This window comes from Hakea prostrata, chromosome 8, assembly GCF_041222555.1.
Source record: "Hakea prostrata isolate BN-2017 chromosome 8, UWA_Hpros_2, whole genome shotgun sequence".
Taxonomy (NCBI): Eukaryota; Viridiplantae; Streptophyta; class Magnoliopsida; order Proteales; family Proteaceae; genus Hakea; species Hakea prostrata.
Genome location: NC_142607.1, coordinates 11,012,899 through 11,032,215, shown reverse-complemented (window position 1 = coordinate 11,032,215; position 19,317 = coordinate 11,012,899). Strand labels below are relative to the sequence as shown.

Sequence of the window (19,317 nt, the reverse complement as noted above, 5' to 3'; positions counted from 1 at the left end):
TTTTTTTGGTTATGAACGAGTTTACAGGTAAGGAATCCAAAGCAAGAATGCTCTGGATCAAGGGAGAGGATAACAGTCAAACCACCTCACTCAAAAAGAGGCCAGGTCTTTCAAGATAGCGAGTTAGTAAAGTTGTTAATCTTCGTATATATGATGAACTGGCCTTGGCACTCATGGACTTTATTTTTTTAACAAATTACACTGGCACCCCCCAAAATAAAGGTTTTAAAGTACTGACACCCACTTTATGTTTAAAAAGCATAATATCCTAAAACTGAATTTTTATTGAATATATTTGACAAATTTATCATTGAAAACAGTTAAATCACTATTTATTTTAAAAAATATCCGTATAATAAACAGTGCTTGAAATTTTTTAGTGACAAATGGACAAATATATCCAATTAAAATCCAATTTTAAGGTCTATGTGCTTTTTAACCATAAAGTAAGGTGTCAGTGCTTTAAGACTTCCATTTTGGGGTGCCTGAGTAATTTGCTCTTCTTCTTTTTTTTGTAATAAAACTTTCATTTAAGCGGGCTGAACCAAGGAAACAAAATTATAAATACTTTGTAGCCAAGGAGAGGAGATATGCCACATAGTGTCGCTTGAAAGACTCAAGCGGGTGGATCCAATTTTTCTTGTATCTTCTACTATGGATCTTATACATGAGGGAATGGGGTGATTTGCAAATTTGATGCTCTTTATTAGCTTCAGATTGTCAAATTTCAACTCCACATGATCATAGGTCTCCGCTAAAGCTTGTAGCACACCACTCCTAAGAGCTAAAGCTTCTCCAATCAAAATATCTAAGTATTCAATCTAAGAGGCTGCAAAAAGGGAGAAACTTGCAGAATCCCTGATGACAAAACCCTGGCCAGCTTCACGGTTTCACCTTGTTAGAGTTCACGATTCACCTCCAGTTTTCCATGGGGCACTCCACCATTTGTGTAACTCCAAGTTCTCTCTTGCAGTGGCAATAAACGACGATGGAGACCCAACCCAAATAGCTTCGGAAAATGGCCAGGTGCAGAAGATGCAATCAATCATCAAGACCACCTTCCCACATCTGGAACACGTAGGTTCATTGAAAATGTTTCTGCTTCTTTGCAAGCTTTCTCCCGAAGCAAGTTTGCTTATGCATGTCCCTACAAGATCTTTCGTCTTTTCCTTTTTTTTGGACATCGCGCTTCTAGATTTATTTAACATACCATTGTTATATACGTGGTGGAGCCTTTCTTCCCTATGCTGTGAAGATTGAATTTAAAGCTCATTGGAAGTAAATGGGGTGCCAACAACACCGGATGAACTCAATTCAATACTAACACCAAAAAACTGTACAACTTTCAATCCCCGAAGAATTATTTATCAACTACCCAGTCCGTGCTTCCATGAATTTAACCCACACACATATCAACCATTATTCTTGTCATGCATGATGGCATCCAGTTTAATGCATTCTCTAAAAGAAAACGTCTCTTTCTTTTAATTCCTCCATATTCCACCTGGAGGAATAATCTACAATTCAGAGTTGATCTTCTAGCACTTCAGTCTGCCAGTTCCTGTTTGTGATAAATCACATCGTTCTCTCCGCATCTCCTGTAGCATTTTTGAAGGGCTTAGTGGAAAAATCGGACCTTCTATGGTGGATTGAACGTTCGACTTCAGGTTCTTCTATGACCACCACCATTTGTGTAACTCCAATTTCTCTCTTGCAGTGGCAATAAACGACGATGGAGACCCAACCCAAATAGCTTCGGAAAATGGCCAGGTGCAGAAGATGCAATCAATCATCAAGACCACCTTCCCACATCTGGAACACGTAGGTTCATTGAAAATATTTCTTCTTTGCAAACTTTCTCCCGAAGCAAGTTTGCTTATGCATGTCCCTACAAGATCTTTCGTCTTTTCCTTTTTTTTGGACATCGCGCTTCTAGATTTATTTAACATACCATTGTTATATACGTGGTGGAGCCTTTCTTCCCCTATGCTGTGAAGATTGAATTTACTCATTAATAACTTCCAACAACAATGAACTCAATTCAATACTAACACCACTACACATTCAATAGCTGAAGAATTATACAACTACCCATACGTGGCAATTTAACCCACACACATATCAACCACATTCTTGACATGCATGATGCATCCATTTATTGCATTAAAAGAAAACGCCTTGCTTCTTAATTCCTCCATATCCAGCTGGAGGAATAATCCAAGATTGATCTTCAGCACTTCATCTGCCTCCTGTTTGTGATAAATCACGTCTTCTCTCCATCTCCTGTGTATTTTTAAGGGGTTAGTGGATCGGAGTTTGTACATTCACAAAAATGCACATCCATTCAACCCTAGTATTTGGATCGAATCGCCAGTATTTCACTCCAACAACCAAACATACTAATTATAAATTAGAGACGTCCATAGATTTGCAAATTTATAGATTTGAAATCTCTAGATATTTGAAATCCTCCGGGACTCAGGTAACCAAACAGGCCCTTAAAAAGTCTAGAAAATTGAAATAATGACGATATATGATCTAGATACTTGCTAGTTTTATGACCATTCCGCATGTTTGGGAGACCCAATTTTAATCTTCTTCTTTGGTGCACCAAATTTTGATAGACACCCATCGAAGGTTTTGTGATCTTGATGTTCATGTGCCTAACTCAACCCACATGCATCTTTGTTCAGTAATTGGGGGATTCAAGTCCACTTTAATGTCAAACTGCCAAGAGCTTTGAGGTGGGACCTCTTGATGTGGGTTGGATTTCCATTAATTGTGATGGCTCCATTTGTAATGGACTAGGTGGTATCGGTGTTTTGAGACGCAACTATAAAGGGGAAGTCATCTTTGCTTTGTCCGGCGCCTTCTTAGAAAATTGCATTCTTTTGATGGAGTTATCGGCTATCCGGCTAGATTTGTAGCATTATATCCACATGGGCATTCGGTGTGTTCAAATCATATCTAATTTCAAAGAAGCCATCTTGATGATTTTGGAACTCATCATTCGCCTTGGTTTACTGCAAAACTTATTCATGAGATCACTTACCTGTAAGCGGTTCACGGAGTGCGTGTTCATCTATCATGCGTAGCATTCTTCTTGAGGCTTTGTTGATCCATTTTGATACTGGGGAAATCCTTTCTACTCTCACAAATATTGTTTTAGGGGAAGGTTTATTATCGAATGTAATTTTTGTACTTTATTTATCTAATATTATGAGCCACTTGTTCCCCAAAAAAAATTATCTTTATAATTCTAGAAAATTAAAATAAGGAAGATGTATGATCTTCCAATTATGGTGGCAATTGAAATCTCCAAAAACTTGAAAGTCTTTTCAGTGATAGAATCTTAAAATGGTGGTTTTTTTTTTTTTTTTGGCCAAACACAAAAAAATAAATTCATCCAAAGAAACAAGTTTGGGAAAATCCTTCTAGCAAGAATAGAATACAAATGATCAAGTCCTAGTAGTGGCTGCATCCACGAAACTTTAAACATACCCAAACAACGGGCTCCTTTAGCTAACAAATCAACATAAACAATGTTTGCTCTAAATATGTAATACAACACAATTGTCAAGCCCCAACAAAAAATTCTTAATAATATGAATTAAGTTTGAACAATTCAAATCCAGAGCACTATAATCACCATGTAAATTGGAGACCACACAATCAGAAAAAAGCTTGATATTCTTTATCCCTATAGTAAAAGCAACTTGAAGGATGTCATACATCGCTTATAGCTCCACTTGTGGTATAGATAGAGCCCAACCTAATTTCATGCGAGAAGCTATAAAAGACCTAGAGGATGTCTTGATAATCCCTCCAAGACCACTCCGAAAAATTATTGAATCCCATGAACCATCAAATAAAACATGAAAAAAATTAATATCATCAACTTCTATTGTTGGCAAAGGCAAATCATTAAATAATACACATAATGAAGCAAGCAACATTTGATAACCAAACACTCCAGTAGTCGATGTAGAAGTTGCAGCCTAATAAGAAGAGACCAGTAATATCCTGCAGCAAACCATTTAGGGACTAGAGAAAATTATTTAAGATGGGTTTAAGCCCTTTAAACAAATAAACTTTCAATGTCTTCTAAATTAACCATGCTACAACACTTCAAATAGTATGCACCCAATTTAAATTTCTAGTAATCCGAAAGAAAGATTCAATAAAGTTATAGTAGTCCACAATGGCATAGCCATGGAAAGATATGTATCAAACTGAAGGGAGAGACCTTCTAACAAAGTTTTGTAAAAGGACAATGAGATAAAATATAAATAATCGATTCATGGACACATTTGCAATAAAGACATAAAGGCGTATAGCAACCACCTCTTTGAAACAAATTTAAATTTACAAGGTGAAATTGACTATGCATTTTATACAAGTATATTCAGTTAGTTATTGAAACTCATTTTATATATAATTTTAATTTTATCAAATTAACACAAAGTCGGATTGATTCAGGCTTAAGTTCTTAACCCAAACTCTAGCCAACTGTCAAGAGCTAGGGCTGATTTTCAGAGCGGTTAAAAAAATGGGGCTGAACCTAGACAGGTTAGGTTTGTGTCGGTTCAAGCCAACAGGTTTTAGGTCGTGCTTTAGTAATGCGTATTAAATGCGCAGCACGGTAAAGCGCACGATGTGCTGCAGATGCTGTACATTAAAAGCGGAGCATGCAAGTCACACTAATTTTATCCACACCCGTTTGTCCAGGCGAGACTCCAGAGCACAGACATGACGTTTTCTCTCGCGAGAATCGTTTACAAACCATTAATATTTGATACCAAATAACTTTTTATCCATAAATTTATGGATTTGCGATGGCGGGAGCAGCAGTATCTTTCCTGGTTCCACATCCCTTGGTTCCATCTACGAAGCGATGCTGTTCCCAGTTGAGCCCTACAAATTTAATGGTCTCCCACTTCGCATTTCGTCCCTCTTTCCTCCATATCAATTACAAGAGATTCAACGGAAGCAGCTTCTGCAGTGGGAAGGTCAATCTCCGTCGTGTTGTGTGATTTTGTAGCTTTAGTTTCTGATTGACGATATTTAAGCTCTTAGTTGATCTTCTGGAATAAAATTGAGAAATAAAGCATGATGTAAACTAATCTTTGCAGCCGAACGCTTCTTCTGGAAGGGAAAATGAAGGGTTAGGGGAAGTTTTCTTCGACGGCGATGAAGAAATGGAGGATGAAAGCGAGGATGATGACTCCGACAGTAGTGTGGATTTGCTCTTCAAGTTCATGCAGAGCATATTCAGAAATATTTCCAAGAGAGCCAAAAAGGCCACGCGTTCGATATTGCCCTACGCTATATCTCCACAGCTGGTATCGTTTCGCTGCTCTTCTATTATCCCCCGTTAAAAGCCCTAATTGAGCAAGACTGTTGAAATTGTGTTGATAGTTTTAGAAATTTCTGTCACGATAACTGATTTGGTTCTAAGTATTGAACACTCACACAGACATTATCTTTCTCAAACTCCAGTTTGCTCTAGTTTCTCGTTTCAGAATACTCAAGACATGAAATTCATTCGGAGAACGGATACCAAACTCGACATAAGTTATCCCTCAAGAAGTAAACCAATGTTGCGTTTGGAATGCATTCCAACGGAATTATGTCAAACTGAACCTTAATTACAAAATTTCCACTATACAATTTCAAACACTTTTAAAATGTAGATTTATAGTTCCATTCTCTTTGACCAGAGTTGATTCCTTTAAGGGTAGGATCCAGGTGTATAAGATCATGGGTGGAAGGCTAACTATGTTTGGGATGATCAACTACATTGAAGTAGCCACCTGGAATACATTCAGAGAATGTAAACCATATACATCTCAAGTTACTCAGAGGGAGAATTGCGGAGGAACCTGACTTCTCAGTGGAGAGGTCATGGGTTCAACTCCTACCGGCGGCATATGTAATATCCCTATCCCTATATATCAAAAACGCCTTTGTACAAAAAAAAAAAGAATTGCGGAGGAAAGAGCCAACCTCCCCCCTCCAACCCAAAAAAAGAGAGAAGAAAAGGACTTGGGAAGGATGACTACATTAAATCAGAGCAGCAATGGAGTAATTCATGCACTAAATTTTGTAGTCAAAAGGAAAAACTTGTGTGGCATGTCGATAGAATCTTGTGTCTATCTCTTGCCTCAATTGTTATTTTTTTTAAAATTCCAGACATAACCTTTAAAGAAGACTATGTGGAATTAATCAGAAAAGCAGAAGGTACAAGGGAAATGAAATGTTCTTATTTATTTCTTAGCTCAATTAGATGAAGAAACAGAAAGAAAGGGATGATTAGAAATTTGTAGTTTCAAAGTGGATAAGTAAAGTAAATATGTTAATGCTGACTTTGAGGCGCTAGCCTATTTGAATTCTAAGTTTGTGAATTTCTTGTTTCTTTGGGAGCTTGCAGGTTTCTTTTGCAGTGGATGGGGTTCTTCTTCTGACTTCACTTTCCATTGTTAGAGCTCTTCTCGAGGTATTGGTTTGCTATAGACATTGTAATTTGCAGGCAAAGAATATTGAGGATTCATTGTGGACGATAGAAGCAATGTCTCTTTAGGACAGGGTACAGGGTGAGTTCCTGTATAGATTTTAGCCAAGTGCAAAACTGATCCAAGTGACCCAATGTGCAGTCTTAATTGACATGAAAAGGTCAGAGATCAACTAAATCTGGGACAGAGCATCAAATAATACTTTGAGACACTCTTGATAGTTAGAAATTAGAATAATAGAAACTTAAAAGGGGGTTTGGATAATCATCAGCAGGCTTTAGTTTGACCTTAAACCCCACAGGAGACGAACCAGTACATAAATAACTAAATCTGACCTAAACCTGATTAGACCATATGAAACAATGGGAGTGGGATCAGTCACCCATCTATTCAACCCTGTTGCTACAATGTGTCATTCCCAGTGTAGCTTTAAATATTGGAAATAAATTTGTGACTGTGTGCTTTATCCAGATATAATCTAAGTAAAACCATCCTTAGCTTCCCCCCTCCCAGTTAAAGAGGAGATGCATTAAGTTCCGGAATCTTGGTTAAGAATCTTATATGTAGTTTCCTGTAGTTTCCTAGTTCTGTCAACTGAAATGAGTGGTGAATTTCATCTACAGGTAATTTGTTCACTTGGGGGTGCAGTATTCTTTGTGATCCTGCTGTTACGTGTGGTCTGGATGTTGATTTCCCATTTCCAGTCGAATGGAAGTAGTTTCAACCAAGGAGGCAGTTCGTATGGCACTGCTCAACCCTCAAGTTGATCTTGTAGTAGTTTCACATCATTGTGTAAATGTAATCTGGTTTATCTCTTGGGATCTTGCTCTTGCGAGATATCAGTCAAGAGTCTGCCACAACAGTTTTCAACAGTTGGGGTTGAACTTATGATCCTTGGAGTAGTGGCTTAAGGGGCGTTTTGCTGATAGCTGGAAGAACCCATGTTAAGAACTTCACATCTAAATAAGATCAGGAAGCTTAGGGTGCCAAAGAAGTGAGACATGATACTGTTAGAATTTAGTGGTTGTGCCACTAGGGTTTTATCATTTTTCAGTGGACAAGATGAAGAATGTGTAAAAATGGAACACTGGAAATTGAGAATGTTTTAATGGAATCCGAATCATAAAAGATACATGTATTACAGAGTATTTGTCTTACAAGTTACAACTGCTCGAATAGGGTTTCATCTGGATGTCTTGTTAACATTATTAAATAATAAGAAACAGATTCATGACCTTACTGTTGATCCAGAACAGGTTTTGCTGAGCTTGGAGATTACAGGCTAAGCCTGTCCTGAGCCCATACTGAGAGTAAACTATTGAAGCTAGTTTTATGTATAATGTATTCTTTCGCATTGTAAACTATTGTGTTGTATGAAAAGCCATCGGTAATGATGTTTGTATTAAGTTTCTTTCTTGCCTTGTTAACCTCTTGTAGGTATCCCAAGAAGTAGACATATTTTTGTTATGCGAGGTGTTGATAACTCTTTGTTGTTTTTTTCGGTAAACAGGATCAAGGACTTAATACTCACTGTTTGCTGATATTCTGACAAACTCATGCTAATATGTAGGCCATGGTTGGGATACATTCCCATTCTCATAGAACAGAAAACGTTCCTGATGGGAATGAGAACATTGTTTGTGCAAGTGTTTAGCCAGAACGTATAATTCTATTACATATGATATTTTCTCCCTTTTATGGAACATATAATAGAGGATTACCCCTGAGCCTCCGAGCCCTTCTGCAGTTTTTTGGGTTCGTCAAGAATGGAAATCGCTGAGAAAGCATGGACAAATCTCTTTGGTTCCAACCACTGATCAGAGGTCCACTTGTTAGAGTAATGGCTCCTGGACAACTCTCTTCCTTTCACCTATTGAGGAATGAATATTTTTTAAATTTAGTAAGGCAAGCATCACATTATCATATCGGTTTCCCCAACAGATCAGATAACATTAAGTTTAATTACATTCTTCTTCCTCCTTCCTTTTTTTATTTTTTATTTTTTGGGTAAGAGACAATGGCGAGGCTATGCCCTAGCTCAAGTGAATTCAAGTTGCTGGATTTTTACCAACTGAGACACCCCTAGGGTTAAATTTAATTACATCTAACAATTGAGAAATGAGTGATAAGTTTTGAGAATTTCATTTGAGGTGGCACAGCCACATCCAACGGAGACTTATAAATATTCCTGTATGAATGGCGGCTCATACTATTTATGCTCCACAAGGCACTGGAATCATATAGAGTAAATAGTGGTGTCTTCAGGAATAATTCGTCTTAAAAAAGGATGAAAAGTGAAAAAACTTAAAAGAGATAATGTCGTCTCTGAAAGAAAAAAAATGTCAACTCAGCTGACGGAGGCTTAACTGAGAGAATGGCAAAATGCCACACACAAAAACTTTTGGGATTATATTTCACAAGTCAAGAGGAAGTTCTTGGTTTGGTAACAGACCAAGAAACAATTTTGGTGTTATTTCACTTTTAGAACACCGAAAAATGCCAAAAAGTGTTAGTCAAAGAAATGAATCGATTCAATTTTTGTGTTTGAAAAGGCCTTTTGCAAAACAACTTTGACTTGTTTCGTTGTTCTCAAAAACAGAAAACAGTGTCTCAAAATTATGTATAAAGAGGGACACTTGACCCAAATTTCATTCATATTTCATACACGACTTCTAACTCTTTTCTGCTTTCATGGGTTAGTCTATCTTCCCATTAGTAAAGAAAATATAGAAAACATCATTCTTGAGGATAAAACTTACCAAACACCAATTTGTTCCACGTACGTTCTCAACATAAATTTTACCAAATGTTCAAAATTGTTCAGACCATTGTTCTCTGATGAAAATATTGGAAAACGATTCTTACAAAGAATGTCATTCTTAAAAAATTCTATTACGAAAGGTGCACTTAAATTATTTCTGCATAAAAAAGATGCTCACCTCGACAAAGTGAGTGGCAGGGGATTAACTGATGAGAGTACACTAATCATAAGGAGCCGATGGCAAGTACCCTACTGGGAGTTTAGAAGTGTGAACACACAAATCCTTGACCAAGGAGCAACTTGGTCAAGCAAAGGGTTATGGAGGGTGAGAAGGGTAGAAGGGGAGAGGAAGAGTATTAAGAAAGCAGAAGAATGGAACTCAACACAGCAGAGATACTGGGGCTTCATAAATACAATATAAAAATAGTAAAAAGGAAGACTTAATGAGTCCAAATATATAATGTCACTAAAGATGATTACTAAGTCAGCATAAGGTCAAAATAAAAAGCTGAAAACAACTAGGTACAGACTAGAGACTTGGAACTGAAGGTATCCCATTCTAATAGAATCAGCAGCTGAAGAAGCCTTGTTACAGCTGATACCCAGATAAAACAGGACATCAAGTGGGTAACTTCCCACTCCCTAATTTGTGGCCAGGGAGGGGAGATTCTTGGCAACAAGTTCATAGAAATTATACATATCATCATTTGTCAGCTTACCCTACCCACCCTTCTCTTCCCCCACCACCAATTTATGGGTAATTGTTTACTTACTATGTAATGAAGAACTGTCAACTGCAAGTTTAACAGGGAAAATGCATTTTTGGTAGCATGTATAATGAACTAGGACATTATGGTCTATCCATACTAAGCCATTATTCATACAAAGAAGACAAATTCTTCTGCTAAATTTAGTTTATCCTACTGTATACATTTTCCCCTGGACTTGGAAACAAGCAATCATATGATAAATCACGGTTATTAAATCACTAATCTCATGTGAAAGCAAAGAATGGTGTCACAATTTTCCCCCTTTCCATGTAACAGTTTTCCTCTTTAAAATATTCATGAGCATTTTTTTTCAGAAAAACAAAAAGGCTCAGTTGAGTTAGTATTACTAAACTTTATCCGAGAAGGAGAAAAATGAGCATGAAGAAACAAAACAGAACTGAATAAAAAACAGAGTATTGAGCCCCGAACTTCCTTGAAAAGCAAGGTTAATACAAGAGCAGAAGCCATTAAAAAAAAAATTCATTTCTTGATTTAGGTCATAGAAAAAAGGTCAGGAACCATTCATAATAGAAAGTTCTGAATTAAGTCCCTTGATACAACAGAGAAAAGGAAATCCTGTTAGATGATATATGAAACTAAAAGAATGGAAAATTCAACACAGGAATGGGGGCTGCTTAAGATTTCAATTCAAGCACATGCATGTAATTAAACAAACAGCTCCATGCCATAAGTTGAAAACAATAATAAGGTCCCATGATTGATTAAGACATGAGGAAATATTTGTTGACAGTCATGATGAAGGGAACAGGTTGTTTGATGCCCTTCTTGCCAACTGAGGAGGATTCCCTAGAACTATGTTGTTCTCTCAAAACTGCTACCAACCTGCATGTGCAGCCACTCCTCTGGTGATCCTTGACCATAATCTCTTGTTTCTTGTGAACTGAATGCCATTCCAGTGGTTCCAAATGTTTGTCCACCAAACTGAAACAGGAAATTTAACTGGTTAGATGATAGACCAATAACCTTTTTTTGGGTGACCAATAATTCACAAATGAAACATCTCCAACCAATAATCTCCAGCTATCTTGTTTCGGAGGGAAGACAAAAAGCCTATCCATAAACTATCAAAGTGGGAAATGGTTAAATACTTAAACAAAATGGGTGAAGCAAGGAGATCATTTATTAATTATAGTACTAAATTTAGGCAAAAGTTCCCTGGTGTCTCCACTCTGAACATCTAATTCCACAATGTGGACGAGTCAAATGACAAATTCAACCACTGGATATCTAAGGGCCATAAGTATGCCACGTGGTAGAATGAGCCACTGCACCAAGACTCTGCATGGGAATTGGCAGACCAGAAACCCTTCTATTAATATGTATGTAATCAATAAATATAGGGAGGAGAGGGGAGGAAGCCACCTTCAGATGCAGAACTTCATTTCAGGATTGCTGTAAAATCATATTCAAGGTATAATGCAGAAGAAGAGAAATAAACAGATTCTATATGTAGGGTCCTTTCAAGGTAATCTGAGGCCTCAGATTTTATCTTAATTCATCTGCCACAACATTTAAATAATGAAAGTGCTTACTCTAGACCATGCAGTAAGTGCGCCCCCCCCCCCCCAACAAAAAAAAAATTCACTGCCCATAAAGACCAGTAAAATGAAGGTTAAAGTATATGTAACGTGGAAAAATGGGTGAATTACAATCCCATTCTAAGAGAGGCACCACAATAAATGCATGGAAGATTTTCACATTGCAAACAATTTAGGATAGAGATGCAAAACTTGTCGGTCATGTGATGTAGATAATGGGAAAAGCCCAATCCAGATTTTGTCCCCATCAGTAAATCCAGTGTTTGAGGGCCCATGTCTAATATTATTAAGAGCACAAGCCAAGCCCCATTTCTGTCATTATTCAGCAGTTACAAGAGGATTATTTGGTCAGATTTGTGAGGCACACTAGTTACCCATGTAGAGAAGAATTCCAGAATAGTCAGAAAGGGAAGAAAGAACTGCTTGGTGCCTTGGTCACATGACTTCTGTACCAAGACAAAGGAGCACACAAATTACCGCCCTGCCCCTCTGGAATAAAAAGATCTCATCTATGTTGATAACCATGTGCAGGCTCTTAATTCCCACACGCTGGCAGGGACAACATGGCCAACCAGCAATATGTTGGCCATTATGAAGGTTTCCATGGGATTGGGTGCAGGTATTTTCTAAAGTAGTTAGTCCTTGCATGGAGAACTTTCATAGCTCTATTTTGATAAAGATACTTCATGTAATAGCTGTTGGTACTTTATTTATTAAGGCAAACCCAGTGCCAAAGGCTTCCACAAAAACAAAATCCAGCAGGGTAACTTTACTATGCGCCTTACCCCTGCGATTTTTGGTGGGAGACTGTTTTGATACCTTGACCTGGGCTACAATTGTGGTCCACCAACCATCGCACTAAGGCCCGACCCAGTTGTTATTTTATTTATTACTACACATTGATTTTCAGTTTTAGATCCCCCCCCCCTTTGTTTTTAGATTTTCCTCCCTTGTTCTATTGAATCATTGCACCGTTGGTATACTATACCCCTGTTTCTTCCATCGGTTTGATCCATCTCTTGTATCCATTTCTGATGCAGATTTCACATATGATTTCTTTTAAATTTCTAGTAACATATAGATCTCCGATCTTCTTCTCCAGGTGACCTGTGCATGCTGTTCAAATGGTACTGCAGGTTTCCAAATTTGTTTTGAGTGGGTTGCTATTTTCAAGTCAGTGACATAACTCCCAATACAGCCATTGTGTTGGACCCAAATTTTGAAAGCTTAACACAAGTTCTGATGCCCTTCAACCTAAATTCAATCCATTTTAAATTGCTTCATTTAAGTTATCAAAAATATCCCAGCTCTGGTTCAATTTCTGCCCTGTGATCCTGGCTGGTCCTGAGAATCCTAATCTAAACTAATAAGTGCTCTAGGATTCCATCAACATACATGCATATATGAGTACATCGTAACTACTTCTCCAGAAGCATATTTGATGACAAGTATGGAACAAACAATGTAAATACAAAGCTAGCAGTTCTAAACTAGATCTACTCATTGTAACATCCCTACAGGACAAAATATTCAATTCTCTTATTACAAACTAGGTGAAGATCTCTAATTGTTATTGGGAAACAGATGCTACAGCAGATTTTTAGGCAGGATCAGCAGCAAGACTCTGCACTTCAGCAGTAGTAGAAGTTTGGCCAGAGACGATTGGTAGGGAGATGGATTTTGATGCATCCGGTAGACCGCGCCCTTTCATTTCTAAAGGCAAATTGAAGAAGAGTGTCCACAATCTCTGTGGTTTTGCTTAGAGTTATGACATGCTGAAGTTTCTGAGGTTCAAGAATTTGTAAAATCTAATATCTTGCTTGTAATTTTTCTTTTCAAATTATTAATACCAAATGACCTTCTAGAAAAAAATAATAAACAATCTTGATGTTTGTTCATTTAAATTCTGTAGTGACATTTGGAAATTAAAAGATAATAAAAGAATATATATATATATATATATATATATATATATATATATATATATATATATAATATGGGAAGATCTTAGCTTCATGGTTTAGGGGTTCATCCCTTGAGAATGTAGGGCCTACCATAAGCCTTTTTCAAAACTGCCACCAAACCTACACCCACCCCAGCCCACAAAAAATAAGGTCATAACAGCAAGGAATTAACAGAATTGGCATTTTCATAAGAAAAGTTAGTGCCATGCAAAATGTGTTCAACATTTTACTCGAACTTACATCTTTGGGAGGGAATCCTTCAATGCTAGGGCTTATTTTTGAATTAACAGCTTCAAGCTTCATGGACAAGAACTAAAAAAAAATCCAAAGAATTGTTAGAACTTGTGCTTGCTTCAAGAAGGTAGAAACAACTATCACAAATACAAACTAGACTTACCTCAACCTGATGCTGGAGAGATTGAATGTAATTAATGATCTCATCAAGAACAAGTGCTTTCCCAATAACCTGCTCAAAGGGATAAACAGCTTACCAACAGATATTGGATGTTCTATGTGCAGACCTCAATCTCCACATGCCAAGATGCAAAATAACAAACTCACAATAAAAAAAATTTGAACATATATACGGCACCTTATTACAACCAGGGACCAAATCCTGAAGAATCTTCATCCTCTCACTAATCTTTTCTCTTCTAGCCTGTGCAACAAATTGATCAGTAAGTGTTCTTGCTTGAATTCTGTGAATGTAACCAAATCATTCTATTATTTATGTCCCACAGCTATACTCAGATAAGAAACAATTGAAACCTGCTAATCTTATTATCCAAATCCTAAGCTGAATTTTCTCATGTAAAATCTTAGAATCACATTCAAAGAATAGCACAGGTGACAAGTGGATTACTCTCTCTGCTAGGCTGTGGCTATCGGTCGCTTGACCCCTTCTTGCTCGAACATGGATGTAATCTTGTTTAGGTCGCTCTGCAGGTTGTGTTTTTCGATCAGCTTGCTTATCGCCAGAGCCTGAATTTGATTCCACGTCAGCAGCTTTTGAATCGCCATTTTCATCTCCAGATCCTGAAAACTTTTGACGCTTACCACCTGAATCATTCTGGTAAAATGGAAAAATTAAATAAGACCACATCACTAATAAAGTTAAGATCAGTTCTTTAACATATGTCCAAGACTACAATTCTAACAATTTGGAAGAACCAGGCAGCCCCAGAATAGATCAGTAATAAATTTTACAGAGGAACAAATAAAACAAGTCCAAGAAATTCTTTCCCAGATCCAATAGAATTGGTTCTAATCCAATTCCTTGATTATGCAGGAACCGTCACTCACTCCAGCAAAAGTGAAAATTACTAAAAGAGGAGAGTTCCATTGCTGGAATAATCTAAAATGAAGTTGACCATAACAAAAACTAAGTAAAGAAATGTAAACATCAATCGGTAGAATAGATATTATTGGCTTGGGGTGGGGGGGGGGGGGGGGGTTTGAGAAACAAATACAATAAACAGTTGAATACCATTTCATTGCCACTACTAGTAGAAACAAACTTAGACGAATCATCTTCCGAAGCCACATCTCTACGTTTCCTTCGACCTCCACCACGGCTACCACTATGCTCCGTAACCGTTGACTCATCGACTGACTGATCTCGATTCACAATCCCACTCGCTGTAGTCTCCCCGAATCCAGGCAAGTTCTGCCCGAAATGATTCCTCTGCAATCCCAACATATCAACTGGTTCACAGACACCAAAACCACGACCTCCGTTAAGCGAAAACGGCCAAATCTCAGTTAAACCATAAGAAGAAGCGCTCGCAGAGGGAAGAGAACCAGCATTGTTGATCAGAGAAGGAGGATCCATCTCCAAGCACAAAACTCATCAAACAATCTAAAAGCTTTCGAATTTCTCATCTAAGCTAAACCTGGCGCTCTTCTCGTTACATCAAAAAGAAAAGCAACCAAATCAGGTCGAAACTACTACCGAAAACCCTAGCTAAACTCCACAGACTCAGCTGCTAAATCTACATTTGAACTGCTACTGCCATTTTAGAGGTAAATGCAAGAGTGAGAAAGCTTCCAAGCATCGCTGAAAACGAAAGCTAGAAACTACTACTGCTACAACAATAAAGACAACAACTCGCAAAGAGACGAAGAAGTGAGAGTTTTTGTGTGGAACAAGACAAACACCAGAAGCAGAAGCAGAAGCAGAAGCAGAGCAGAGAGTCGTGTGGTCTCTGAATCTCTGATGATATCGTCTTCGTCTCTTCACTGGAGATAGGTGCGCAATGCGCCTACTGCGCACTTTCCGCACCAGTAACAGTGTCTGTGAGAGTGAGAGAGAGAGAGAGACCTCGGGAGTTGTAAAGAAGTAGACACGGAGAGCTTTTATCGCAGGGTCCGCCGTTGGAACTGTTTGGTGATGGGGGTCACAAAACCCACAAGTACAGCTTACGCAACGGCAACTTACGGAGACGTTAATTTTGACAACGATATTTTGGACTTTCAGGATTACGATATATCGGCTTTAGTACCGTAACGGTTTATATTAATAAGGTGTTTACACTAATCATTGTCATTAGTACTTATCTAACCTTCATTTCACAGTTCATTTACCGCTGGGCAATAAAATCTAGAAAACTGTTCGGCACATGCGCATGTAATACAATCTTATCCTGTTGGACCACTAGTTATCAATCGAATGGACTGTGAAGATCTCGCCACGTGTCCTTGGTACGTTGATCCTGTGTTGAAAACGTTTTGCATTAGGCTATTTCAACCTAAATCATTAGTCTTTTAGGAGTTTGGATTCTCTCCTTAAAAGTGATTCTCCCAATAAGAACTGCTTAATGAGTTATATAAGATCTAGATCGGGATAATCTTCTAATCCAAAAGTTAGAAAAATAAAATGAATATTTTTAAATTAAAATATTACACATGGCAAAATTCTATAAGTTATCAAGAACACTCACTAAGAGATCCTCTTTCAAGGAGAGGAGCCAAATATTTGTTTAGCAAGTATTGCCCTATAGAGATTATATTGTTAAACAATGCGAGGGAGATTACATACTTAAACAATGCTATATAAAGACTCATCCAAGGATACGATGTTCATAATGCTTTAAGATCGCATTGTTGTAATTTTGAATTCTTCGATTCTTTAATGAAGCAAATTACATTCTTCTCCTTGAATCTAAATCATCTAATCACACATATTGTAGTATTTTTTTTACTTTTCATTACATATTTAGAAGAGGGTCTAATTATGAGCATTGATATTGCAAATGAAAGATAGAATCACCTTATTACCAAAAAAAATGAAGATAGAATCACCCTCCTGCATCTGTAATAGAAGGTTGTGAATATAGTGTTACCCTCTACCTACTCGTAGATAGAGAACCTTGTTACTTCATTAATCATTGAAACTAAAGTAGAACTGATTGAACCGACCTATTCAACTCAATATTTAATTTAGGTTAACCTCGATTCTATGTGTATTTATCAGTTTGCAACTGGCTTTAGTGAGTGACATACCATTAGTCCAGAGTTAGAACACTAAAAGTCAAAAGAATCTTTACCATCGGGCACATACCTGGCTTGATTTTTATTATTTCAAGTCTATTATGCTACCTAATGTATCCACATGATGTATTGAATGATATTTCTATATAGTGTTTTACCTGACTAAGATATATTAATATATTGTCCAATGCACCATGTGAATGTACCGAACTTGAGAAGATAAAAATCCCCAAATCCGTAAAGAAAGAAAGAACAAAAAAAATCCACATTAAAATGTCATTAATATTATACGAATTAAATTAACATGTACACCAAAATTCTATAATGGGTGGTGCATGTGGGGGTGGAATCACTTCATACTTCCCTTTCATGCCAAGCATTGAGGAAGTATACATGAGAAGGTCTTCCTCTATAGTCTATACCAAAATTTAGATGGGAAGAGAAAGACTCTTTGTTTCTTTTCTCAAGATCTATAAAAGATTTTATTATCTCACCTACTTTTGAATGAGACGAAATAAGAAAAGAAATGTGAAGTTAATGTTGTAGGCACCACATGGGAAAGGGATTCAAATCCACAGTGATTGGAAAAGAATACCAAACTCGAAAAACACTTTGGTAAACATCAAAAATGATCTTTAGAATCATGTTAGGAAAGAATCAATCTTAATATCAAATTTCAGCAATGAAGATGCAGGTGCCAAACACACAATTCATTGGTAAATTTTACTGGTCATGCACATGTGGAGAAAGAGAGGCCACATGGTGATTTCGACTATTAAATCTGTCAAAATCCAAATTACAGATGACACGTGGCAAAATAGATACCAAAACCTGTCATGAAATCTACTTTGTTTGAACTCTTATTCTCACTTCAAAACATTCAAATATCTAATTGCCCACTTCTCTTTCCCAAAATAGAATTACACCAAACCCAATTTCCGGATTTGTTAGTGTGTCCTGTCTAGATTACTTATATATGTAGAATATGACAGCCAATTGGTTATGTCAAAATGATGCATACCTAATTTCCATCGATTTTGCTTGGGTACTCACTATAGATTTTGCATAGGTGTTACGTAATTAATGTGGAACATCTACAACGTATAGTCAAGATTGACTGAAATTTTAATCTTGACCGTCTATTTTGCAAAAGTGTTGAAACCAACTTTTGCGAAACGAATGGTTGAGATCGGTACTGAGTATTAATTGTGCAGGATGACTATGGAGAAGGTCAGAGTTCGAATCCCAAAGGGGTGGATCAGTTGGCAAAGCCCAACGCTTCTACATAGGAGGTCGAGTTCGAATCCCCTCGGGACCAAGGGCGAAGCCCCGCCTATATTAATTATATAAAAAACGCCTTGAGGATGTAGTCGTGGTGTGCGCAAGCTGGCCCAAATGAACCTCATTCAAAAAAAAAAAAAGACTATGGAGAAGGCTCACACAAAAACGAGCGGAAACAACACATTGGCCTTGAATTCACAAAAACATGGAATCAGGAATTGAAATTAGGCAAACCATCATTCTTGAAATGGACATGTCCCTCCTAGCCAAGCGGTCGGCCACACTTTAACCTATAGCTAACCAGGAACAAACAAAAACTTACAATCTAAAAGAGATTCTCCCAAGTGACTGATATCCCTTACCAATTCCCTAATCAAGGTTGAACTGGACTTATTGAGTTGATTGATTGCATTTATCAGCACCTGATCATCCGACTTAGCCAAGAGATAATCCAAACCTTCTCCAATTGCAAAGATGAGACCATCCCTCAATGCCAAAGCTTCTCCAACCAAAACATCACCAAAGTAGACCAGATGTGAAACCACAATCACCACCAATGCATAATTGTTCTAGTGGTTGAAACCAACACCTCTTAGTGAAATGGTCGTGGGTTCGATTCTCTCTAATGCATATTAATATTCCATTCCCGGCTTAATAAAGCCGCATCGAACTCAAAAAAGAAACACACCACAATCACCACTTTTCATCATGGGCCCTGATAACAAACCCCCAGGCTTGAAATGCCAAACCCCATTGCATTGATGCCTACATACCCTCCTCCAATTCTGCTGTAGCTAATGATGTAAATATTGATTGTCATTTCCAGGCCTTTGTAGATGCTTCTGGGATAAGCAAAGCAAATTAGGCGGTGAAAGCTTCTCATGGATGGTGGTTATTTTCTTCCCCCAAGAACACACGGATTTCTTTGATTGGGTTTATAGATGAGATTTTTGAGTTGTCCTTGAGAAAAAAAATTTGGGC

The 19,317-nt window shown here is 37.5% G+C and overlaps 2 protein-coding genes across 2 annotated transcripts; one reads left to right on the top strand and one right to left on the bottom strand.

The window, feature by feature from the left end:
* The first annotated feature begins 4,728 nt into the window (after window positions 1-4,728).
* Window positions 4,729-8,100, top strand: LOC149006858 (uncharacterized). The gene is made up of 4 exons (XM_089167490.1): window positions 4,729-5,009; window positions 5,133-5,342; window positions 6,431-6,496; window positions 7,136-8,100. Exons 1-4 carry the CDS (start codon window positions 4,836-4,838, stop codon window positions 7,277-7,279), a joined length of 594 nt encoding a protein of 197 aa, XP_089023616.1. The 5' UTR covers window positions 4,729-4,835; the 3' UTR covers window positions 7,280-8,100.
* Window positions 8,101-10,512: 2,412 nt separating this feature from the next.
* LOC149006857 (transcription factor bHLH79-like) lies at window positions 10,513-15,899 on the bottom strand. The gene is made up of 6 exons (XM_089166549.1): window positions 15,053-15,899; window positions 14,429-14,635; window positions 14,159-14,224; window positions 13,964-14,032; window positions 13,807-13,878; window positions 10,513-10,985 (listed from the first exon to the last, which is right to left on the bottom strand). The coding sequence occupies exons 1-6, from the start codon at window positions 15,395-15,397 to the stop codon at window positions 10,857-10,859; spliced, it is 888 nt and encodes a 295-aa protein (XP_089022675.1). The 5' UTR covers window positions 15,398-15,899; the 3' UTR covers window positions 10,513-10,856.
* Between the last annotated feature and the right edge of the window lie 3,418 nt (window positions 15,900-19,317).